The sequence below is a fragment of the Microplitis mediator genome, chromosome 3 (genome assembly GCF_029852145.1).
Source record: "Microplitis mediator isolate UGA2020A chromosome 3, iyMicMedi2.1, whole genome shotgun sequence".
NCBI classification, from domain to species: Eukaryota; Metazoa; Arthropoda; class Insecta; order Hymenoptera; family Braconidae; genus Microplitis; species Microplitis mediator.
Window position 1 is genome coordinate 1,229,937 of NC_079971.1, and position 18,002 is coordinate 1,247,938.

At 31.0% G+C, this 18,002-nt stretch overlaps 2 protein-coding genes and 1 long non-coding RNA gene across 6 annotated transcripts in view; 2 read left to right on the forward strand and 1 right to left on the reverse strand.

Annotated features, from left to right (window-relative positions):
- Window positions 1-128: 128 nt before the first annotated feature.
- Window positions 129-4,265, forward strand: LOC130665675 (uncharacterized). Of its 2 annotated transcripts, none has more exons than XM_057466162.1 (3): window positions 129-395; window positions 511-1,774; window positions 4,035-4,265. In XM_057466162.1, exons 1-3 carry the CDS (start codon window positions 316-318, stop codon window positions 4,056-4,058), a joined length of 1,368 nt encoding a protein of 455 aa, XP_057322145.1. In that variant the 5' UTR covers window positions 129-315; the 3' UTR covers window positions 4,059-4,265. The 2 variants fall into 2 exon arrangements, with proteins under 2 accessions (XP_057322145.1, XP_057322144.1); XM_057466161.1 differs by having other exon boundaries at window positions 130-395; window positions 511-1,791.
- Window positions 4,266-4,346: 81 nt separating this feature from the next.
- LOC130665672 (cerebellar degeneration-related protein 2) overlaps window positions 4,347-18,002 on the reverse strand; it is a 41,032-nt gene continuing 27,376 nt past the window's right edge. For 2 of the 3 annotated variants that reach the window (XM_057466157.1, XM_057466156.1), the window contains exons 2-7: window positions 10,850-10,962; window positions 8,572-8,720; window positions 8,316-8,493; window positions 7,956-8,230; window positions 6,943-7,093; window positions 4,347-6,084 (exon numbers count right to left, since the gene is read on the reverse strand). In XM_057466157.1, the coding sequence (XP_057322140.1) occupies window positions 4,843-6,084; window positions 6,943-7,093; window positions 7,956-8,230; window positions 8,316-8,493; window positions 8,572-8,720; window positions 10,850-10,962 (2,108 nt within the window). In that variant the 3' untranslated portion in view covers window positions 4,347-4,842. Of the gene's footprint in view, window positions 6,085-6,942; window positions 7,094-7,955; window positions 8,231-8,315; window positions 8,494-8,571; window positions 8,721-10,849; window positions 10,963-11,479; window positions 11,827-18,002 lie in introns of those variants that run through there. The other variant, XM_057466155.1, reaches the window with a different exon arrangement.
- On the forward strand, window positions 15,897-17,198 carry LOC130665680 (uncharacterized). Its single transcript, XR_008989569.1, has 5 exons — window positions 15,897-16,314; window positions 16,381-16,571; window positions 16,652-16,770; window positions 16,897-17,022; window positions 17,097-17,198. It is a non-coding gene; the product is annotated as an uncharacterized LOC130665680 (long non-coding RNA).

Genomic DNA, 18,002 nt, shown 5'->3' on the forward strand with positions numbered 1-18,002 from the left:
CAACTGCCGCAGATGAACAACTTCGTCCATGATGACCCCGAGCAGCAGCCGCCCTCTATCAGAAAATTTAAAAAATATTTTTAAGGCGAAATTCCATCTACAGTTTTTTTTATTCATCGATTAATTTAATAATCCTCAGCTTGCCTTATCGTTAGTGTTTGTGAATGTCGGTCTACTCCATTTTAATTTTCTTTAATTACAATAATTATTGTATTAAAAAAATCATTAACAATAAATAATAAACTGTAATAATTAAACGTCAATTAATTGCCTCGTTGACAAAAAAAAACTCAGAATATATAAGTAAAAAATAATATGGCCGATATGGCTCTCGACGATATTATAAAAAAGAAAAAATTACCGCGAGCAACAGCTTCAAAACCTAATCGTGGCGGGTAAGTTTATTTGGATGATTATTTTATTTATTTACTGTTTCAAATTTAACATCCAGACCTTCCCTTTAATGATAGACGTTGCCAATAAATATTTAAATATATTTTTTGTCATCAGATTAAGAAATGGTCCAGCCAGAGGACAACGTCAGAATGTCCCTACTAATCGCATCAAGAGGCCCGAGGTGATAACAGATGCGCGCATGAAAATAATTCAAAAAAATCGTGCAAAGTTGACAGACGCACGTGATAAATTAGCAGAAATAGCAAAGCAGAGTGACGCGCGTTTGAAACTAGAAAAATTACGCGCTAATTTTAAGAAGACACCTGCTAGTTCATCATTCCGCGGTAATATTTCGCGCAAAGCCGGTCGCAATGGGAAATTACTGCTGACGACAAATAAAATTCCACCTTTGCTTGGATCTCTGAGTGGGTATGGATTACCAGGACCTGGACATGGTCTTGGCCATGGACCTGGACCTGGGTCGGGGATGATAGCGCATGGAGGCAGACATGGAATGGGTCCGGGTGTAGGCAGTCTTGGTCCTGGTCTTGGTGGACCAACGGTAACGCGAACGGTAAATTATCGTCCACCAATTAATCATTATCAGGTTGAAGACCCGGTCATCGACTACCAGAATGACTATGCTATGGAAGTACCTCTTAGACGTACGGTCAATAACGAGTATGCGTCGACGCCGCCTCCACCACCGCCAGTTTTCAATATCAAGAATTCGCCAGCGCCCAATTACCTCAACAACTGGACTAGCAAGCAGCCAAATATCAGTAGTAGTAGTAGTAGTGCCAGTAGATTAAATAACATCCAGCCTTCGAGGACCAGTGGGAGATCGTTACGGAAAACCAGCGAAATAGAACGGCCGCGTCAGTTGAAAGTCGTCACCCGGACGCCCCTGGTCTCCTCACAAAAAATAGAGCCGGCTTATCACGACGAGGACTGGAGCTTCGAGACCGGGAGCAAGTCCAGGACCATCATCAATGACGACGATGATCTGAATGATGATGACGACAAGTACTACTCCCGGTCTTCAAGGCAGCCGGGTGTCAAATCGCGACTGGACTCAAATCTCAAGTCGAAACCAGTGATGAGAACCAAGACGACGTCCCAGACCACGGGCTACCGGATCGTCGTGTCCAATCTGCAGGCTGAGGTCACGCAGGAGGATATCAAGGAGCTGTTTGAAGACGTGGGAGAGCTTCTGGTCTCGCGACTGGTGCGCCCGGGCACTGCTGAAGTCATCTACAAGACGCTCAAGGATGCTACCAAGGCGGTGGAGACTTACCACAACCGGCAGCTTGATGGTCATCCTATGAAGTGTCTTCTCGTCAATCCCAGACCCAAGAACAACCCTACTGCTCCTGCTGTACGACCTCTTTCTGAGTAACTATCTATTATTTTTTTTTTTTTTTATTATTTATTTTTTTAATTTTAATTTATACTTCCAGTTTTTTATTTTTTTTTAAACCTCGTGCTAATTATCAGTATTTTTATAATTTTATTATTTTTTTTCATACATTCAAAATAACTTCTTCCCACACAAGCAAAAATTTAAACTTTCAGGTACAAATCTAGAGAAAAATTTTATACGCAGGTTTCTTAAGAATCTGCACCTGAAAGTTTAAATTTTGGCCTTTTCCAGAAGAATGGGCGTGGGCTAATTTTCCCCCTGAACAGAGAAATTAAAACTTTCGCAGGTTGGGTGAAAAATGTTATCAGTAAAATCAATAATAAGTTTATTAATAACACATTATTAATATGATTAATAATCAAGTTTATTAATAATATTAATTAGCAATACATTATTAATAAAATTAATATGCGTTAATGATTAAAATTTTTTAAATCACTTGCTAATTACCATATTCTTGTGCCTTATTAATTTATCTACAAGAATACGTGGTTACAAATAAATATTAATATTTAACGATCTTGAAGTTAGCAGACAGCTACAAATTTTCGGATTTTTTTTTCAACAAATAAATTACAAAAAAAGAAAAAATAAAAATATACACATGTAGAAAATTTAATAAACTATAGGTTAGCGTGGCCCAAAAAAACCGACTATTTTTTTTCGAGTCTCTAATGAAAATTTGTTAGTTTAAGATGTTTTAAGAAGCCTCCAAAAATCAGCTCGATAAAAAATTTTCAAGAGGTCGCTCTCGAATTTTGAAAATACCAAAAATGATGGAAATTCGGATTTTTATTTATAAATTTTTTTCTTTCTCGTAGCAGCAATAGTTTGTATTTGTAAAATCATGACTATGCTGAAAATTTCAGCCCAAAATTTAAATGTTTGAACGGCGCTCAAGAATTTTGAATATTAACTGATAATATGTAACTAATAGTTTGAATTAGTTTTTATATTTTTTTACAACTCAATTATTGTCATTTCACTTAAATATAACTTTTGCATAACCAAAAATATACAGGACAGTCTTAAACAATAAAATTTGGTAAGTTTTGAATGAGCGAAAAAACCTACAAATTGAATTAAAAAATAAAAAAGTATGTAAATAACTTATTATTTATATTTCTCGGGTTATATTTTCATTCATTGTCATGCGAATTGATGGTGAAAAAATCGAGAAGCTTTATTATTAATATTTAAGGGTCGCTCAAAAACGTCCAAAAGACAGCACTCGGAAACATTCAAAATTCTTGAGCAAGGTTTAAATATTTAAATTTTGGGCTGAAATTTTCAGCATAGTCATGATTTCACAAATATAAACTATTGCTGTCACGAGAAAGAAAAATCCGAATTTCGATTATTTTTGATATTTTCAAAATTCGTGAGCGACCTCCCGTGTAAAAAAAATTCGTTCCAAAAAGATTCCAAAAAAGTTCTGCATGTGGAACTTCTAAACATGAGACAGATTAGAACTTCGAATAGATTTTTTTTGGAACGTTAGTAATTTTGATGGTAAAAAAAAAAGTTTTTATGAGCGAATTTAGAGTCAAAAAAGGACGTTCTTAAAAATTTTTTGTAATTTTATATGGACATTCCAAAAAAGTTCCATAATCAAGACTTTTGACTTTTTTATGGACTAAAAAAAGGCATCCCAAAACATTTCAAAATCACTTCTTTTGCATCTTTGGTAGACTAAAGACGTTCTAGAAACATGCCAAAATTGTTCAAAAATCACTACTTTTAAATTTTTTATAGAACTAAAAAAATGTCGATAAAAAATTCAAAAAAAGTTCCAAGAACGTCTTTTTTTACTCTAAATTTGCTCATAAAAACTTTTTTTTTACCATCAAAATTACTAACGTTCCAAAAAAGTTCCATTTGAAGTTCTAATTTGTCTCATGTTTAGAAGTTCCACATGCGGAACTTTTTTGGAATCTTTTTGGAACTAATCTTTTTTACACGGGCTCTTGAAAATTTTTTATCGAGCTGATTTTTGGAGGCTTCTTAAAACATCTTAAACCAACAAATTTTTATTAGAGACTCAAAAAAAAAATAGTCGGTTTTTTTGGGCCGCCCTACTATAGGTGCAATTTTTCAAAATATTTTTTTTTTATAGTTAATCATTTTTAAAAAAATTCAAAAACTGTCACGTCTGGTAACTTCAGTATCATTAATATTTAATAAATTAAAATTAATATTATAATTTAAATTTCAGATCAAGAAGATCGGGAAGTACTAGTTACGTCCAACCGAGTCTAGGTGCAGTACATCGTGCTCTATTTGACGACTGCCATAATTGAAAACCTCAAACTTTCCATTTAAAAAAAAACTAAATAATTATTAATCCAGTCTCCATACAACCAAGGGTACAATTACGTTTTGTTTTCTACATTAAATGTTGTAATAAATTTATAAATTAAATTTAAATTTTTTGTGTTTAAATAAATTTGATAAGTTGATTTATTTATAAATTAATTATCAAACTGACGTCACTCTACTTAAATTAAATTAAAAAAATAAACAATAAAATGAGTACTATTTTTTTATTGAATCAAAATACAAAAGCTAACGCTATAATAATTAGTCTGGCTTGGTACTGAAGCTACATCACATTTTAAATATTTTTTTTTTCCTATTCTAGTTTTTCATCCACAAATAAATTTATTTTAAATCCATTACTTATAAACGTTTTATTATTTTTATTTAATATTAATGGCACATTTTTTAAACGTGAAAAAAAAATTTATATAAAATTTTAATAATCAATTTCATTAGATTTTTTTTTACTCGTAATTTTAAAAATATAAAACGCATTTAATATTTTTTATAAATCACTCACACAACTTAAATATTTATATAAATTATTTACAATAATAATTAAATTAAATACTGAAATTTCCTAAATTAAATAAAATAAAATAATAATAATAAGAAATATTAATATTTAAAAACTCATAAATTATAAATAATTAAAACAACAATCACTCGGTCTAATTAATTAATAAAATTTTGACAAAGAATGCTCAGTATCTACGAGTACAATTGGCTGCTTTGGATTTGTTTGGCGTGCGAAGTGCCTCAGCATAAGACATTTCAAGACGTCTGAGTCTCGCAACTTCTTCAGACGCGCTGCTGGGTTTGTATTCTTTGTAATCGAACGATCCATTATGCTCTTTGACATTATGGTTCGTCGAGTATCGATTATTACTGCGTTCGGATTTATTGCGGCTCGCAAAAACGTGAATTGTGTTGCCGTTCCAGTTGGTGCCGTCCTGCTCTGCGGCGGTGAGGGGCCGGAACTTTATTCTGCGGGTGGGTTTCGACGGCGAGGGCGACAGGGACTGAGTATGAGACTGGGAGTGGGAGTGAGACTGAGACTGATTTATTTTCGAGTTCGAAATAACATCGGACTGTTCATTGAAAATTTTCCGGTGATGTTTCTTGGCGGTGTTCTTCTTGCGGACTTGGATTGACAAGTAGTCGAGGTGGTGACGTCGCTGGGGATGTCTGGGGGCTGTTTCAGACCTGCCGAGGTTCTTGTCGTTCTCCTTTTCGGGAGTGGACGCGTGGACGCGGATGACTGGTTCGGAAACTACCGAGGAGATGACAGAGGACAGGACACTCTGGGTGTCGTCTTGATCCTGGTCCTGAGACTGAGACTGATCTTGCTCTGGATTTTGGTCTTCGCGATGGGCTGACGCGGTCACTGTGTTGTCTAGGAGCGGAAGTTTCTCTCCCTCGTCCTTGGCCTCGGCTGCGCGCTTGAGAATGCAGAAAATTTCGCTGAAAAGCTGACGATACTCTGGTGTCTTACGGAATCTACTCTCGAACGGACTGTTGTCGTCGTAGATACTGAACTTGCAGTCCTCGCCGTCGGCTATTGAGCAGAGCAGGGACCCGAGTCGTCCGTCAGTTTGCGTTTCTTTGTTGCTGGTCTCGTCGGAGAACCCAGAAGATGAAGTTTCCGCCTCGGAGAAGTCTGTGGGCGTTCCGGAAAATGGTTTCTTGTTGTAACGACGGAACCCATTGGTCTTGGGCTCAGTCGCAGTGTCCGATGGCGCCGTTTGCAGGCTATTGAAGTCTCCAGACATTTCTAATTCCTCTTGCAGAGACATGCAGGGTGGCGTCGTTGCTGACGTCTTCTTGCGGGCTACCGGCTGACGTTGAACTTCTAACAGAGCCTCATATTTTTCTACTAACACTCGGTACGGGTTCGAGTCTGGTTTTGGTGGTTCTTTCGAATCATTATCTGTTGGTTCGTTATCCTAAACAAAATTTTTTATTTTTTTATTTTACTCAATTAAAAAAAAAATTTTTTTTATTACAGAAATTTATTAAAAAAAATTTTCATTATAAAATTTGTAAAAATAAATAATTAGTAACTTAAAAAAAAATTAATTAAACTAAAAATAAAAAATAATTGTTTAGTATTAATTATATACTTTATTTATACAAAATATGTATAAAAAATAATAAGTGACTAGACACACTACGGCAAGAAATAAAAAAACTCCAATAAACACTCGCAATTTAAAATATTACAGTCTATGGTAATAAGTAATAAGTAGTAAGTACTGCAGTAAAATAATAACTACAACTAATAAATAACTAAAGCAATTACAAAAAGTAATTAAGCATGTTAACTATTAGTTATAACTGTTAAGATTAGAGTAAAAAAAGTATACGATCAATTAAGATAATTTTTAACAAAACAATATGGGGTAAAATAATTTAAAATAACAACTGGCAATTGGAATGGTCTAGTGATGATTTTAACAAAATATCTTATGTGGCTGAACGGGTCCAAAAAATATTTAAATAATGACGAGTTGCGTGTCTTAGTGACAACATTCCATAGCCGATAAACTAATGATCGTTTGGTTTTGTTGTTAAGTGTTGTTAATTTTTTACAGTTTGTGGTTTTTGTTGTTGGTGTGTCCTGGAGGAAACAAAATTTATGAGATTAACTTTGTAAATAAAGTACGTTCGCTTAACAAGCACCTAAACTACTTTATTAATTTATTAAGACGAAGTTTGATTTCTGAGGATAAGATAAATTATAACACTAGTGTAATGACGTATGAGTATTAAAATATCAGAGTGAACAAAATGTACTCAAGTACCTCTACTAAGATCTCGGAATCTCGCTGACTGTTGAGATAAGATTCTGCTAGACTTAGGTCGTCATCTTCTTCGGCGTCTAACATCAGAGATAATTCGTCGTGAGGACGCACGTCGTAGCCACGTAAACAGCGACCGCATAATTTTCCTTGTCTATTAAAATTAAAATATAAACTTTTTATTTGTGAATTTTAATTCAATTTTTATTAAAAAAAAATTTTTTAAGCTTATTATTAATTTTTAAAATGAATTTTTTTACGCGGGATTTTTTAAGGGGGATAGCCACTGAATTTTCAAAAAAAAAAATTTTTTTTTTTATATTAAATCAAAGTGTATATGTTCAAAAATATGTATCTAAAGTTTTATATGAAAATTCCGAATATTTTTCAAGTTATAGTCATTTTTGTGACAGCGCGTCAACTGACCGCTGCATCGACTAAAAACTTTAAACGCATTTTTCTCGAAACTACTTTTTTTGAACTGGTGGCATCTGTAATTTGCATAAATATCAACCGATTCGCAACTTTTATTTTGCCGTATTCGTCTATTCAGTAGCTAAAGTTGCACGTAGGGGATTTTGAAAATTTTGATTTTTAAGATTTTTTAGGGCTGTTTGAATCCAAAAAAATGAGAAAAAATAACGAAAAAATTTTTAATATGTCGCCATTTTTTTTCAAATCCAAATTTTCAAAATCCCCTATGTGCAACGATTACCACATGCATACAGATTACAACGCCGTTTGGTTTTTTTGTTTCTGATAATCCGTTTTTGAGTTAGAGATGACACCGTGGTGGGGGAAATTTTTTTGGTGCTCCACAAAAATGCTTATAACTTTGTAACAACATGATTTTTTTTAATGAAAATTTAGGAGAATTATCTTCAATGTATACTTTAGAAAACAAAAAAACCCGATCCCCAAATTCCTTTATTATTCCAGTCAAAAAAAATCCCGAAAATCAGCTATTTTTTCGATCCTCTCAGTGGCTATCCCCCTTAAATAAATAAAAAAATTACCTGACTTCTTCCAAAGTATTAATTTCATCCTGTAAATTTTTCATATCTTGAGCTTTAGTGCGCCACTCATTGAGCTGCTCTTCGAGTGCACGGTTATCTTTAAGTATTCCCTCGAGTTGTTGCCTCAGCTCAGATACTTTTTTCTGTTCCCTGGCTCGTTGGCTTCGCGTCTCTTGCAGTTGCCTCAGCAGCTCATTCACCTCATCGTCATCCGCTCCATTCACTCGTGCATTTAAATCACCCGGTGACATCTTGGACGGGCTTTTTGCAGCTGTCTGTATCGGCCAATCATCACGATTAATTTTTTAAATTTAAATTCAAAATACTTTTTCAGTATCAAACCTTAAATAATTTAATTACCTGGTGTATGCTGCCATCATGCGAAATGGTCGTCCAGGACGTTTCTCCAGGTGACTTTACTCCATTTTGTTTACTCTGTTGTTTACGCACGTAGTTTTCATGCTGCGTTTTTAATTCTTCGATTGTTTTTTGCAGCTCTTCGCATTTCGCCTCGAGGTTTTCGATTGTTAAACATTGGCTTTAAAATAAATTATTCATTTAATTAACCGTAAAATTTAATAGTTAATTAATTAATTGTAGTAATTATTGAAAATACCTTTTGACAAGTTTTTTATTGGCCGTATTATCGACCACAAGTCTATGATTGGCACGTTCTAAATCTTGAATACTAACTTCTAATTGTTCGTAAACTTTTAATCTTGAGTCTGTTACTTCTCTTAATGCTGCGTTTTGTTTTTTTAAATACTGTAAATTAAATATTTTAATAATTATTTTTTTATGGATCTATAGACCAGTGTCCTGAAGAAAATTAAAAAAAAATTAAGTCGATTAATTGCGTACCCTGATTAAACAACTGAGTTCGATCGAATTAAACAGAATTAAATTTTTAATTCTATTTAATTCAGATAAATTCTGATAATTCGGTAGCTAACTTAAAAATGAATTCTATTTAAATAATTCTATTCGGTTTAATTCTGATTAATTCGAAAATAATTCTCCAATTTCTGGTTCTGAATCCGAATTAAACTGAATTAAAACGAATTTGAAATTTTTATATCGGTTTCATTCTGTTTAATTCAAATTCAAATTTTCAATTCAGTTGAATTCTGTTTTGCAGAATTCGACAGAATATAACAGAATTAAAATTTTAATTCTATTGAATTCAGATAAATTCTGTTAATTCGGTACCTCACTTAAAAATGAATTCTGTCTAATTCGGCAGGAAAACCAAAATTTGTCCGAATTTAAATAACTCTATTCGGTTTAATTCTGATTAATTCGAAAATAATTATCCAATTTCTGGTTCTGAATCCGAATTAAACTGAATTAAAACGAATTTGAAATTTTTATATCGGTTTTATTCTGTTTAATTCAAATTCAAATTTTCAATTCAGTTGAATTCTGTTTTTCAGAATTCCGCAGAATTAAAATTTTAATTCTATTTAATTCAGATAAATTCTGTTAATTCGGTACCTCACTTAAAAATGAATTCTGTCTAATTCGGCAGGAAAACCAAAATTTGTCCGAATTTAAATAATTCTATTCGGTTTAATTCTGATTAATTCGAAAATAATTCTCCAATATCTGGTTCTGAATCCAAATTGAACTGAATTAAAACGAATTTGAAATTTTTAAATCGCTTTTATTCTGTTCAATTCGAATTCAAATTTTCAATTCAGTTGAATTCTGTTTTGCAGAATTCGACAGAATATAACAGAATTAAAATTTTTAATTCGGTTGAATTCAGTTGTTTAATCAGCGTACTTTCAATTTTTCACATACGAAGATAAAAATGTACGAGATTTTTTTTTGAATTAAATATTTAAATATACTAGTTTTTTTTTTTAATTCTGCGTGAGGAAAAGTGGGAGAAAATTTAGGATTGAACGCCAAGAGTGGGAGTCAAAACTAAAAAATCATTTTAAAATTAAAAATTTTATTCAGTTGCCGTAATCTGAACATTTAAATTAAAAAAATAAATTACCTAAATATTTATTTATAGTTCTGTAATTATGTAAGAATTATTAAGTACTCAGTAAAAAATTTTTGAAGTGAACGCGGATTAAATACGAAGTGAATGCGAAGCAGATAATTTTTCTTTTTATTTAATTTCCCCCAGTGAAATTCACTCCGAAAGCGAATTTATTTACTGAAAAAAATTCAAATTTACTCTATAAGCGGAGTGATATTTTTACTCCGAGTAAATTCAAATTTAAATAGAATTCATTTAATTTAAATTTACTCCCGATATTCAAAGTGTAAAATTTTCTACTCATAAATTAATTAATTAACGAGCGGGAAAGTTTTAAAAAATTTGAATACAGTTATTTTCTATACAGATCCTCGGCTGATGAAGAAGAAATAAAGCAAATAAATTATATACGGCAGCATTAATTACAGATCGGCGTATCGGAATAAAAATAGATCATACTTTAAATGGGTTTGATTTAAGGCGTGCAATTAAATAAAAAATAAAAATGCTTTAAGAATGTAATGATGATGTGAGTCGCGGAAGTGGTACCACATGATTAGATGGCATCACTCAATTGTGTACAACACTGTAATTAATTTAATTTCCTGAATGAAAGTTACGCTCTGTATACTCGTAATTCACAGATTCGATCGTTCCAACGAAAAATCCATTTTTAAAAACTCCATAAACGTGTAGGCGGTTTTAATTGATGGCTCAATAAAAAAAATGAAAAGTGATCGAACAAAACTGAAAGTCGCCTCGTTAACTTCCCACGTTGATTCATCGCCTTATATATTGCACGCGCTAATTTATTTATTAGTATATTTATTTTAATGAAAAATAAAAGTTCGCCGCGGGTAGTGACGATAATAAATAAAAAAAAGTAAATGCGGTTAATCACCTCGATTTCTTGAGCCTGCTCGTCAATCGTCGTCTGATGAGCCTTCAGGTTTGTTTCCAGTTCCTTGTTGCGTTCCAGAAGTGTTTTGCCCAGCTCTGCTGCCAGTTGAAGATCTGCAAAATTAAATTTAAAAAATTCCGGTGGAATAAAAAATATAAAACTGCATTCCTCATATTTATTTCATTTTCTTTAAAGTTATTCCGGGAATTAAATTCATTATGTAATTTTATTTATTTCATTATTTTATAAAATAATTATAAATTTTTTTTTTTAAATCGAATGAAATAAAAAAAAATGTCATATATTTTAATAATTATTTATGTAATATCTAATCATACACGACAATACACAGCAATTTAATATTTCACAAGGTAAAAAAATATGAAAATCATAAATTACATAAACATAATAATTAAAGCTTATTATTTTTTTTTTTTAATTATTAAGTTATGAGTCTCATGAATATTCAAAAATATATTACATATATTTGAAATAAAAAAAATTTACAAGCTTATACTTTACTCGACTCTAAAAAAATTTCAAAAAGCCGCTCAGAAATTTTTTTTTATTTTGGAGTAAATTTTTTTTTTTTTTTTTTTTTTTTTTTTTTTTTTTTTTTTCAAAATTTACCTTCAGGACCTTGAAGGCATGCTAACTCAATAGAATAATCCCAACAGTCCAATGAACTCAACTGAGGTGGTTCCCAAACAACATCAACACTCTGTCCACTCATTTTAAATTTAAAACCACAAATTCAAAACTTTACAACAACCGTAGCATGAGTAAAAATATTTAAACCTTCACATTATTGTTAACCAATACCAGTAATAATTATTTAACATCAATACTAACAATAAAGTTGTAAATTTAAAAAAAACTTGACAGCAATGGGAGTAAAATTGTAACTTTCATAGACCGGTTTAAGATGCTCGGTACTGCGTCCGTGTCGGCAGAATTGCGACTGAGGTAACTGGAAAATAAGTTGGTATCCAGTGTAAGTACCAGTACCAAGTAGGAGCGTAAGTATAGTGAGGAAGGATGGCAAAGTCCAGAGCCCAGAGTAGATCCAGTACAGCCAGAACTGAGTAGTGAATGCCGTGAACTCTACACCAGCCAGCAGAAAATACCCTCGAGCTAAAATATCCTTATCCTTATTCTCACTTATCCTCCTTGCGATGGCTTACACTTACTCCTTACTCCTGTGCTATATACTGTAGTATAGTACTGGATTGCTAGAGTATTAGTTGCTTGTTACTTTACTCCCCCACCTGAATTTTACCTGAAGCCCTTTCTCTTTAAACCTGTCCCTACTTACTGACTGCACTGGCATTTTAAAACTACCTGTTGTACATTCATCTAGATTATCATTTTTTAAATGTACTATCTCTGGATAAAAACTTATCTAATTTAATTGTTTTTTAAGTTTTATTTAATGGCAGCTTTGCCAGCTAGACCTTTAGTAGACTGTTGGTATTAATATTTATCGCATGTAGGAAGTGACGCCGGTTATTTAATGGGTAACTAGAAACGAAATTAGGTTCAAGTTGATCTGGATTTTAAAGAAATTATTTTTTAAGTCGCCGATAGGCCAAAAAAATTTTTTAAATTCAGTTTAGGAAGATGACATTCAAATTTTTAATGGGTATCTAGCAACGAAATTAGGTTCAAGTTGATCTGGATTTGAAAGAAATTATTTTTTAAATCGCCATCAGGTCAAAAAAATTTTTTGAATTCAGTTTAGGAAGATGACATTCAAATTTTTAAATTTCGCGGGAAATATTTTTTAGGTTTTTTGTTTAAAAATTAGAATATTGTTATTATTTATTTTTTAGACAGCAAGAGCTAAATTTCATGTTTAGAAGCTAGTGAATATTTATTCGATGAGAAGATTATCAGAGCATTTAAGTAATGAAATTATTATTATTATAAATATTAATAAAAGTGAATATAAAATTAATGAAATTTTTTATTTATTTAATTCGAGCTGAAATTTCATAAAATATTTACGTGCAATGAAATTTCAAAACCCACTCGTGATTCAATTGGGTCTCGATATTCAAAAAAATTATCAACTAATTGTTCAATTTAAAAATTTTTCGAATTTTTCTGTTGAATTTTGATAATTGAAGTATCAATTTTTAAAATTTGTGATTTCGGTTGAAGTAAAAAATAATACAATTGCTAAAAATAGATAAATCTATTATATGTGTATGTATATATATGTATGTATATAGGTATTTATGATCGAAAACATATCTTGTCCTCATTTAAGCAACAGTGAACAACCGATTTCTCAGCATAACTCACGCAACCGGTTTTTCAAATACACTTGTCTTTATACGTTACGTAAATATAATCAAGGACTACACATATATACATTTTAACATACCCAAGAACGTACATTTTATATGACAAAACGACGTTATTATATCTAATATATGTATATATATGAACTGAATACTCAGGAGTTCTATTTCTGTCCTTATCAATATTTTATTTGAATATTTTTCAGCAACGGGAAATGCACAATTTATGTCTCATATTAATTTCATAATAAGTATACCCGTCAATATTTTATAACTTATCCCGCATCTCAGTAATTTTTATTCATAATCACGATTAAGTATTAGATGGAGTCTATGTTTCTGTGACCATCGACATAATACAGGTCTGTGGAATTTTTGGTTAAAGATCAAAATTGGAAATTTTTTTGATGTATATATGTATGAATAAATATATCTAGGTAAAATGTATTCAATGATTTGAACTCTGTGTTGATGAACTTTCACCTTGAAATATGAGAGTCTTGACTATTTTTATGGAATCCCGAAACTGCATTAACCTTACGGATAATTGGTGTCAATGTAACTGCAAAATGGAGTCAATTTCACTCTACTTCAATTCAATGACCTCTGACCTCAAAAAAAAATTTTTATAATTTTGCGCGGTAAAAAATTATAAAACGTTTTTTTTAAATTTAACTCCACGGAGTTAAATATTTGAATCTAACTCCGGGTTAGTGAATAATTTTACATAAGTCGAGTGACCTGTTAGATTCAAATATATCAGATTATTTGAAATAAATATCCGGAGTCAATCGGAGTTATTTATCATGTCTCTGAAACTCTGGATTTTTAAATTTAAAGGAAGTAAATTTATCTTGGGGGTCAATAAATTAACTCCGCATTGACTCCGTTTTTAAAAAGTGTGAGTATTTAAAAAAATGTATGTTTTATGTAAGAGAAGAGTTAACTTTTAATGGGTTTCGGAGTTAAATTAACAATACTGAGCAGCAGGTGATATTTGAAATTGATAGGCAATACTGTAATAAAATTTCTAAAAGAATTATTGGATGAGATAAACGTACGTGATTAAGACAGTTCTCACGGAATTTAGACAGTACAAAAGTAAACGAGGTGTCGGAGAAAAGTATAAAGGTAACTAGTGTATTTCTAGTGTGTAGATAATATTATTATGTTTATTATTGTTATTGTTATTATTATATAGTGTTGTTATAGTCACGTTCAAGTAACGCGGATGCGATTGTACTGTGCAAAAACATTCTGTAAGAACGGGGTCCCGTATGTCCTCCTCGCGTGGGATAGAAAGCATAATTTATTAATCGGGAAAAGAAAATAAATTTATATATATTTATACCATCTCTCTATTATTCTACTGTTGATGTGAACAAGGAGAAAATTTAAAAAAATTTTAACTCATATTTGATCCTAAAATCTTTTAGATTTTTTTTTTTACCAAAAAAAATTATATAGGGGAGGGTGGGGCAGAGCGGCCCCCTGAAATTTTGATCAAAAAAAAATTTTTTTTTCTGACTAATTACTATAAATCCGATATTTTTGCGCATTTTTACCCCTACGCATGACATTTGGGGCAAAATGAACAAGCCCAAAATTTTGAAAAAGTGGTTTTTTCATATTTTTATCGTCAAATTAAAAAAAAATGATTATAATTCCACATTTCTAGCCCTACGCATAACACCTGGGGCAAAATGGACCAGCCGAAACTTCCGAAAAAATTATTTTTTCATATTTTTCGGCCGTTTCTCCATGTAAGAGGCAAATTTGGTCACTAAAAATTTATAAAAAGAAAATTTTTTTTTTAGTTGATAAATTTTTGAAATAAAGTAAAACTATAGAATTGTTTTTTTTTTTATTAAATAACAATTAGTAATTAAGGTAATCGAGAGTGAACGATTTATTACACCTTAAAAAATTTTTTTCGAGTAATATAAAACCAAAAATAGTTGTCAAGAGAAAGAAATACATTCTTAATGATAAAAACAATTTAAAAAAAAAAAAAACGAAAAAAAAAATTTTTTATCATTTTTTGGAGGGGGGCCGCTCTGCCCCACAAAAGAAATTTTTTTTTCGGAATTTTGGCAAAATGTCCATAAATTTGCTCGAAATAGGACAAAAGTAAAGTGATCTTATGGTTAAAAGCCACAAAAAGTAATAATTGGTTTAGGGGGGCCGCTCTGCCCCACCCTCCCCTACTTCAACTAATAAGTTATTGGAGTTAACTTTATTAATAGTTTTATCTCGTGATGAAATATTTAATTGTCTTTGTTTCGAATGCTAAAAGCTTTTTTATCTAAAAAAATATTAAATCGATATCGTTAATCTAATTTTAATTATCGACATATTTTCTTACCTCAATTTTTCGTCGCTATCGAGCACTTAAGCTTATGACAACAACGCAGAATTCAATTTGTCATTAAAGTTTTAACAAATCCAAGTTAATAATCCCGGTCATCAAAATGAGTGAGTAAAATTATTAGAAATATCAAAAAATTAATAGCAACCTTATAAATAATAAATGATCTATTTTTCATCCGGCAGATAATTTAATTATTAAATTAATAATATCACTGGTAATATTCTCCAGCATTTTATTCGTCGATTCTCACTCGGTAAAAATTTTAAAAATAAATTTATTATTTTTATCAATTGACTATTTAATAAAATGGTAATTTGAAAATATATAGATTGATAAACGTTCGCCGTCAACTGAAGGCGTCATAATTGGACCCGATACTCCAGTTTACTATTTAGAATATCCACGTGATAATTATTTAAAAGTTAATCGCTATGTAAACGTAAGTTTAAATGAATAATTATTATCATTAAATTCTAATAATATCTAACTTTATTAGAAATTTGAAGCATCCCCTTCTTATAACTACTATCGTAATCCGGAGAATAAATCCAACGGTAAGTAATTCTGTAAATAAAATAACATAAAATAAACTAATTAAATTTTTTTTTCCAGGCACATTTATTCCGAAGGTATTAGTAATCCTTGATTGGGATGATCTAGTTGAAAACCGAACAGAGCAAGATATTCTTAATGAAGTATTGGCGGATTGGAATAGAGTAGATAAATATTTTGAACAACTTGACAATCCCAAAATAAAATTGGCTATTGCTGGAGTCGTCATACCGACAGTAAATTTATAATTTTTTTTTTATGATTATCGTTTATAAATTTATGGTCATAATTATTTATTGTAGAAATCAGATACTTGGAACACAACGAAAATTAGTCAGTCTGGTGATCTTTCTCCCGATCGTCATTTATATGAAATTATTTGGACCATTTCATATCTTTTACCTTATTGTCCAAATTTTATGGAAAAGTGGTTAAATGACAATGCCGATCGGTTTGAAAGGTTCGAATATGATTTTTTTATATTCAAGACGAAGTAAGTATAATAATTATTTTTGTCCCCGGAATATGACACTGTGTCCCAATAGTTATTATTTCCTATTTTACATAATGAAGCCGGGAATGGGATAGAGCGTGGTATTTAACCTATGATACTCACATGACGGACAATCGGTTTAGTTGTGATACCAAAAATAGTCCCAATTCCCGTTCATTGGGAAGAGTCGTGTGGAAAAGTAGGTCTTATACTAAGAGTTTTAGTTTTGATGCTGCCAGAACTGTTGCTGTCATGTAAGAATTCTGTACAGTAACTAATTTATATATTTGGCAATTTTATTTAGGGGTAATTTTGTTTTTTGTAGGCTTGGAATTTATAAAATGAGTGATAAGGATTGTGTTTGGGAGATGATCTCCAATCCGGGACTTTTGGAAATGTATATCTTTACTTGGCCTGAATGTTCTAAAAGCGCCTTTAGATCGATGATCAAGTAAGTAGTTCATTTTTTGTTTTTTGACTAAGTTTTAGGTGTTGAAATTTACTTGAGAGCTATTTTTATTGCAGTAACACCAGATACACTTGTCTACATCAAATACCTCATGATGAAGATGAAGACGATTACTCATGATTTAATTCAAACTTTCAGATAAATTTTGTACTTCAAGCAAAGTTGTATAAATTTTAGTGAATAATCATTTCCAAATAAATAGTAAAATAAAAAAAAATAGCGTTAAATTATTTAGAACCATCTGTAATTTCTGTATTGTTGCACTTTCACGCAAAAACATTAGAGAGTCGTCCAAACATCTCCAAGTACAGAAACTGCATTGACCCTAACGGATAGTTTGAACTGACTCGACACGTGCCCAGGATGAAATTTATTTTAATTCCATTCTATATCAATTACCCATCTTATAAATGTATTATATAAGAAGAAAATCATTTGGATATATATAAATAACAAAATATATAATGAATAAAATCACTTGCAATCAACTGAAAATTTTCTTAAATAATCTAAATTTTGTTGCTCAAAATTAATTATAATCAATTTTCAGTTAATTGCAAATAACTTACGACTTGTGAGATATATCGAAAATTTTCTCTGAGATAAGTTATAGGGAATAAAATGCTCTACAAAAAATGTCCCCTAAAGTTTTCCGATAAAATTGATGGTTGCGTCAAAAAATTTAAAAAATGTAAAAATTTATCGTCAATTTAACTTTAACTTCGAATAACTTTTGAAGAAATAAAAATATCGAAAAATTATAAGAGACCTTTTTTGTAGAGCGTCAAATTTCTCATAAGAATAAGTCTTGAACATTCTAAAGTATTAATCCCACCGTGAGTTACAAAATTCCAAAACTTAAAAAATAAATTTTCCCATGTTATTTAAACAGGAAATAGAAAATTGCGATGCGGCAGCTGTTAATATTAATATTAAGAGCTCAAACTTTCACAGTATTTTTT

Excerpts from the sequence above, each read along its gene's own strand:
- LOC130665675 (XM_057466161.1), top strand. The coding sequence starts at position 316 with ATGGCCGATATGGCTCTCGACGATATTATAAAAAAGAAAAAATTACCG. Across the intron at positions 396-510 it reads TCAAAACCTAATCGTGGCGG|ATTAAGAAATGGTCCAGCCA; the intron begins GTAAGTTTATTT and ends TTTTGTCATCAG. Across the intron at positions 1,792-4,034 it reads GCTGTACGACCTCTTTCTGA|ATCAAGAAGATCGGGAAGTA; the intron begins GTAACTATCTAT and ends TTTAAATTTCAG.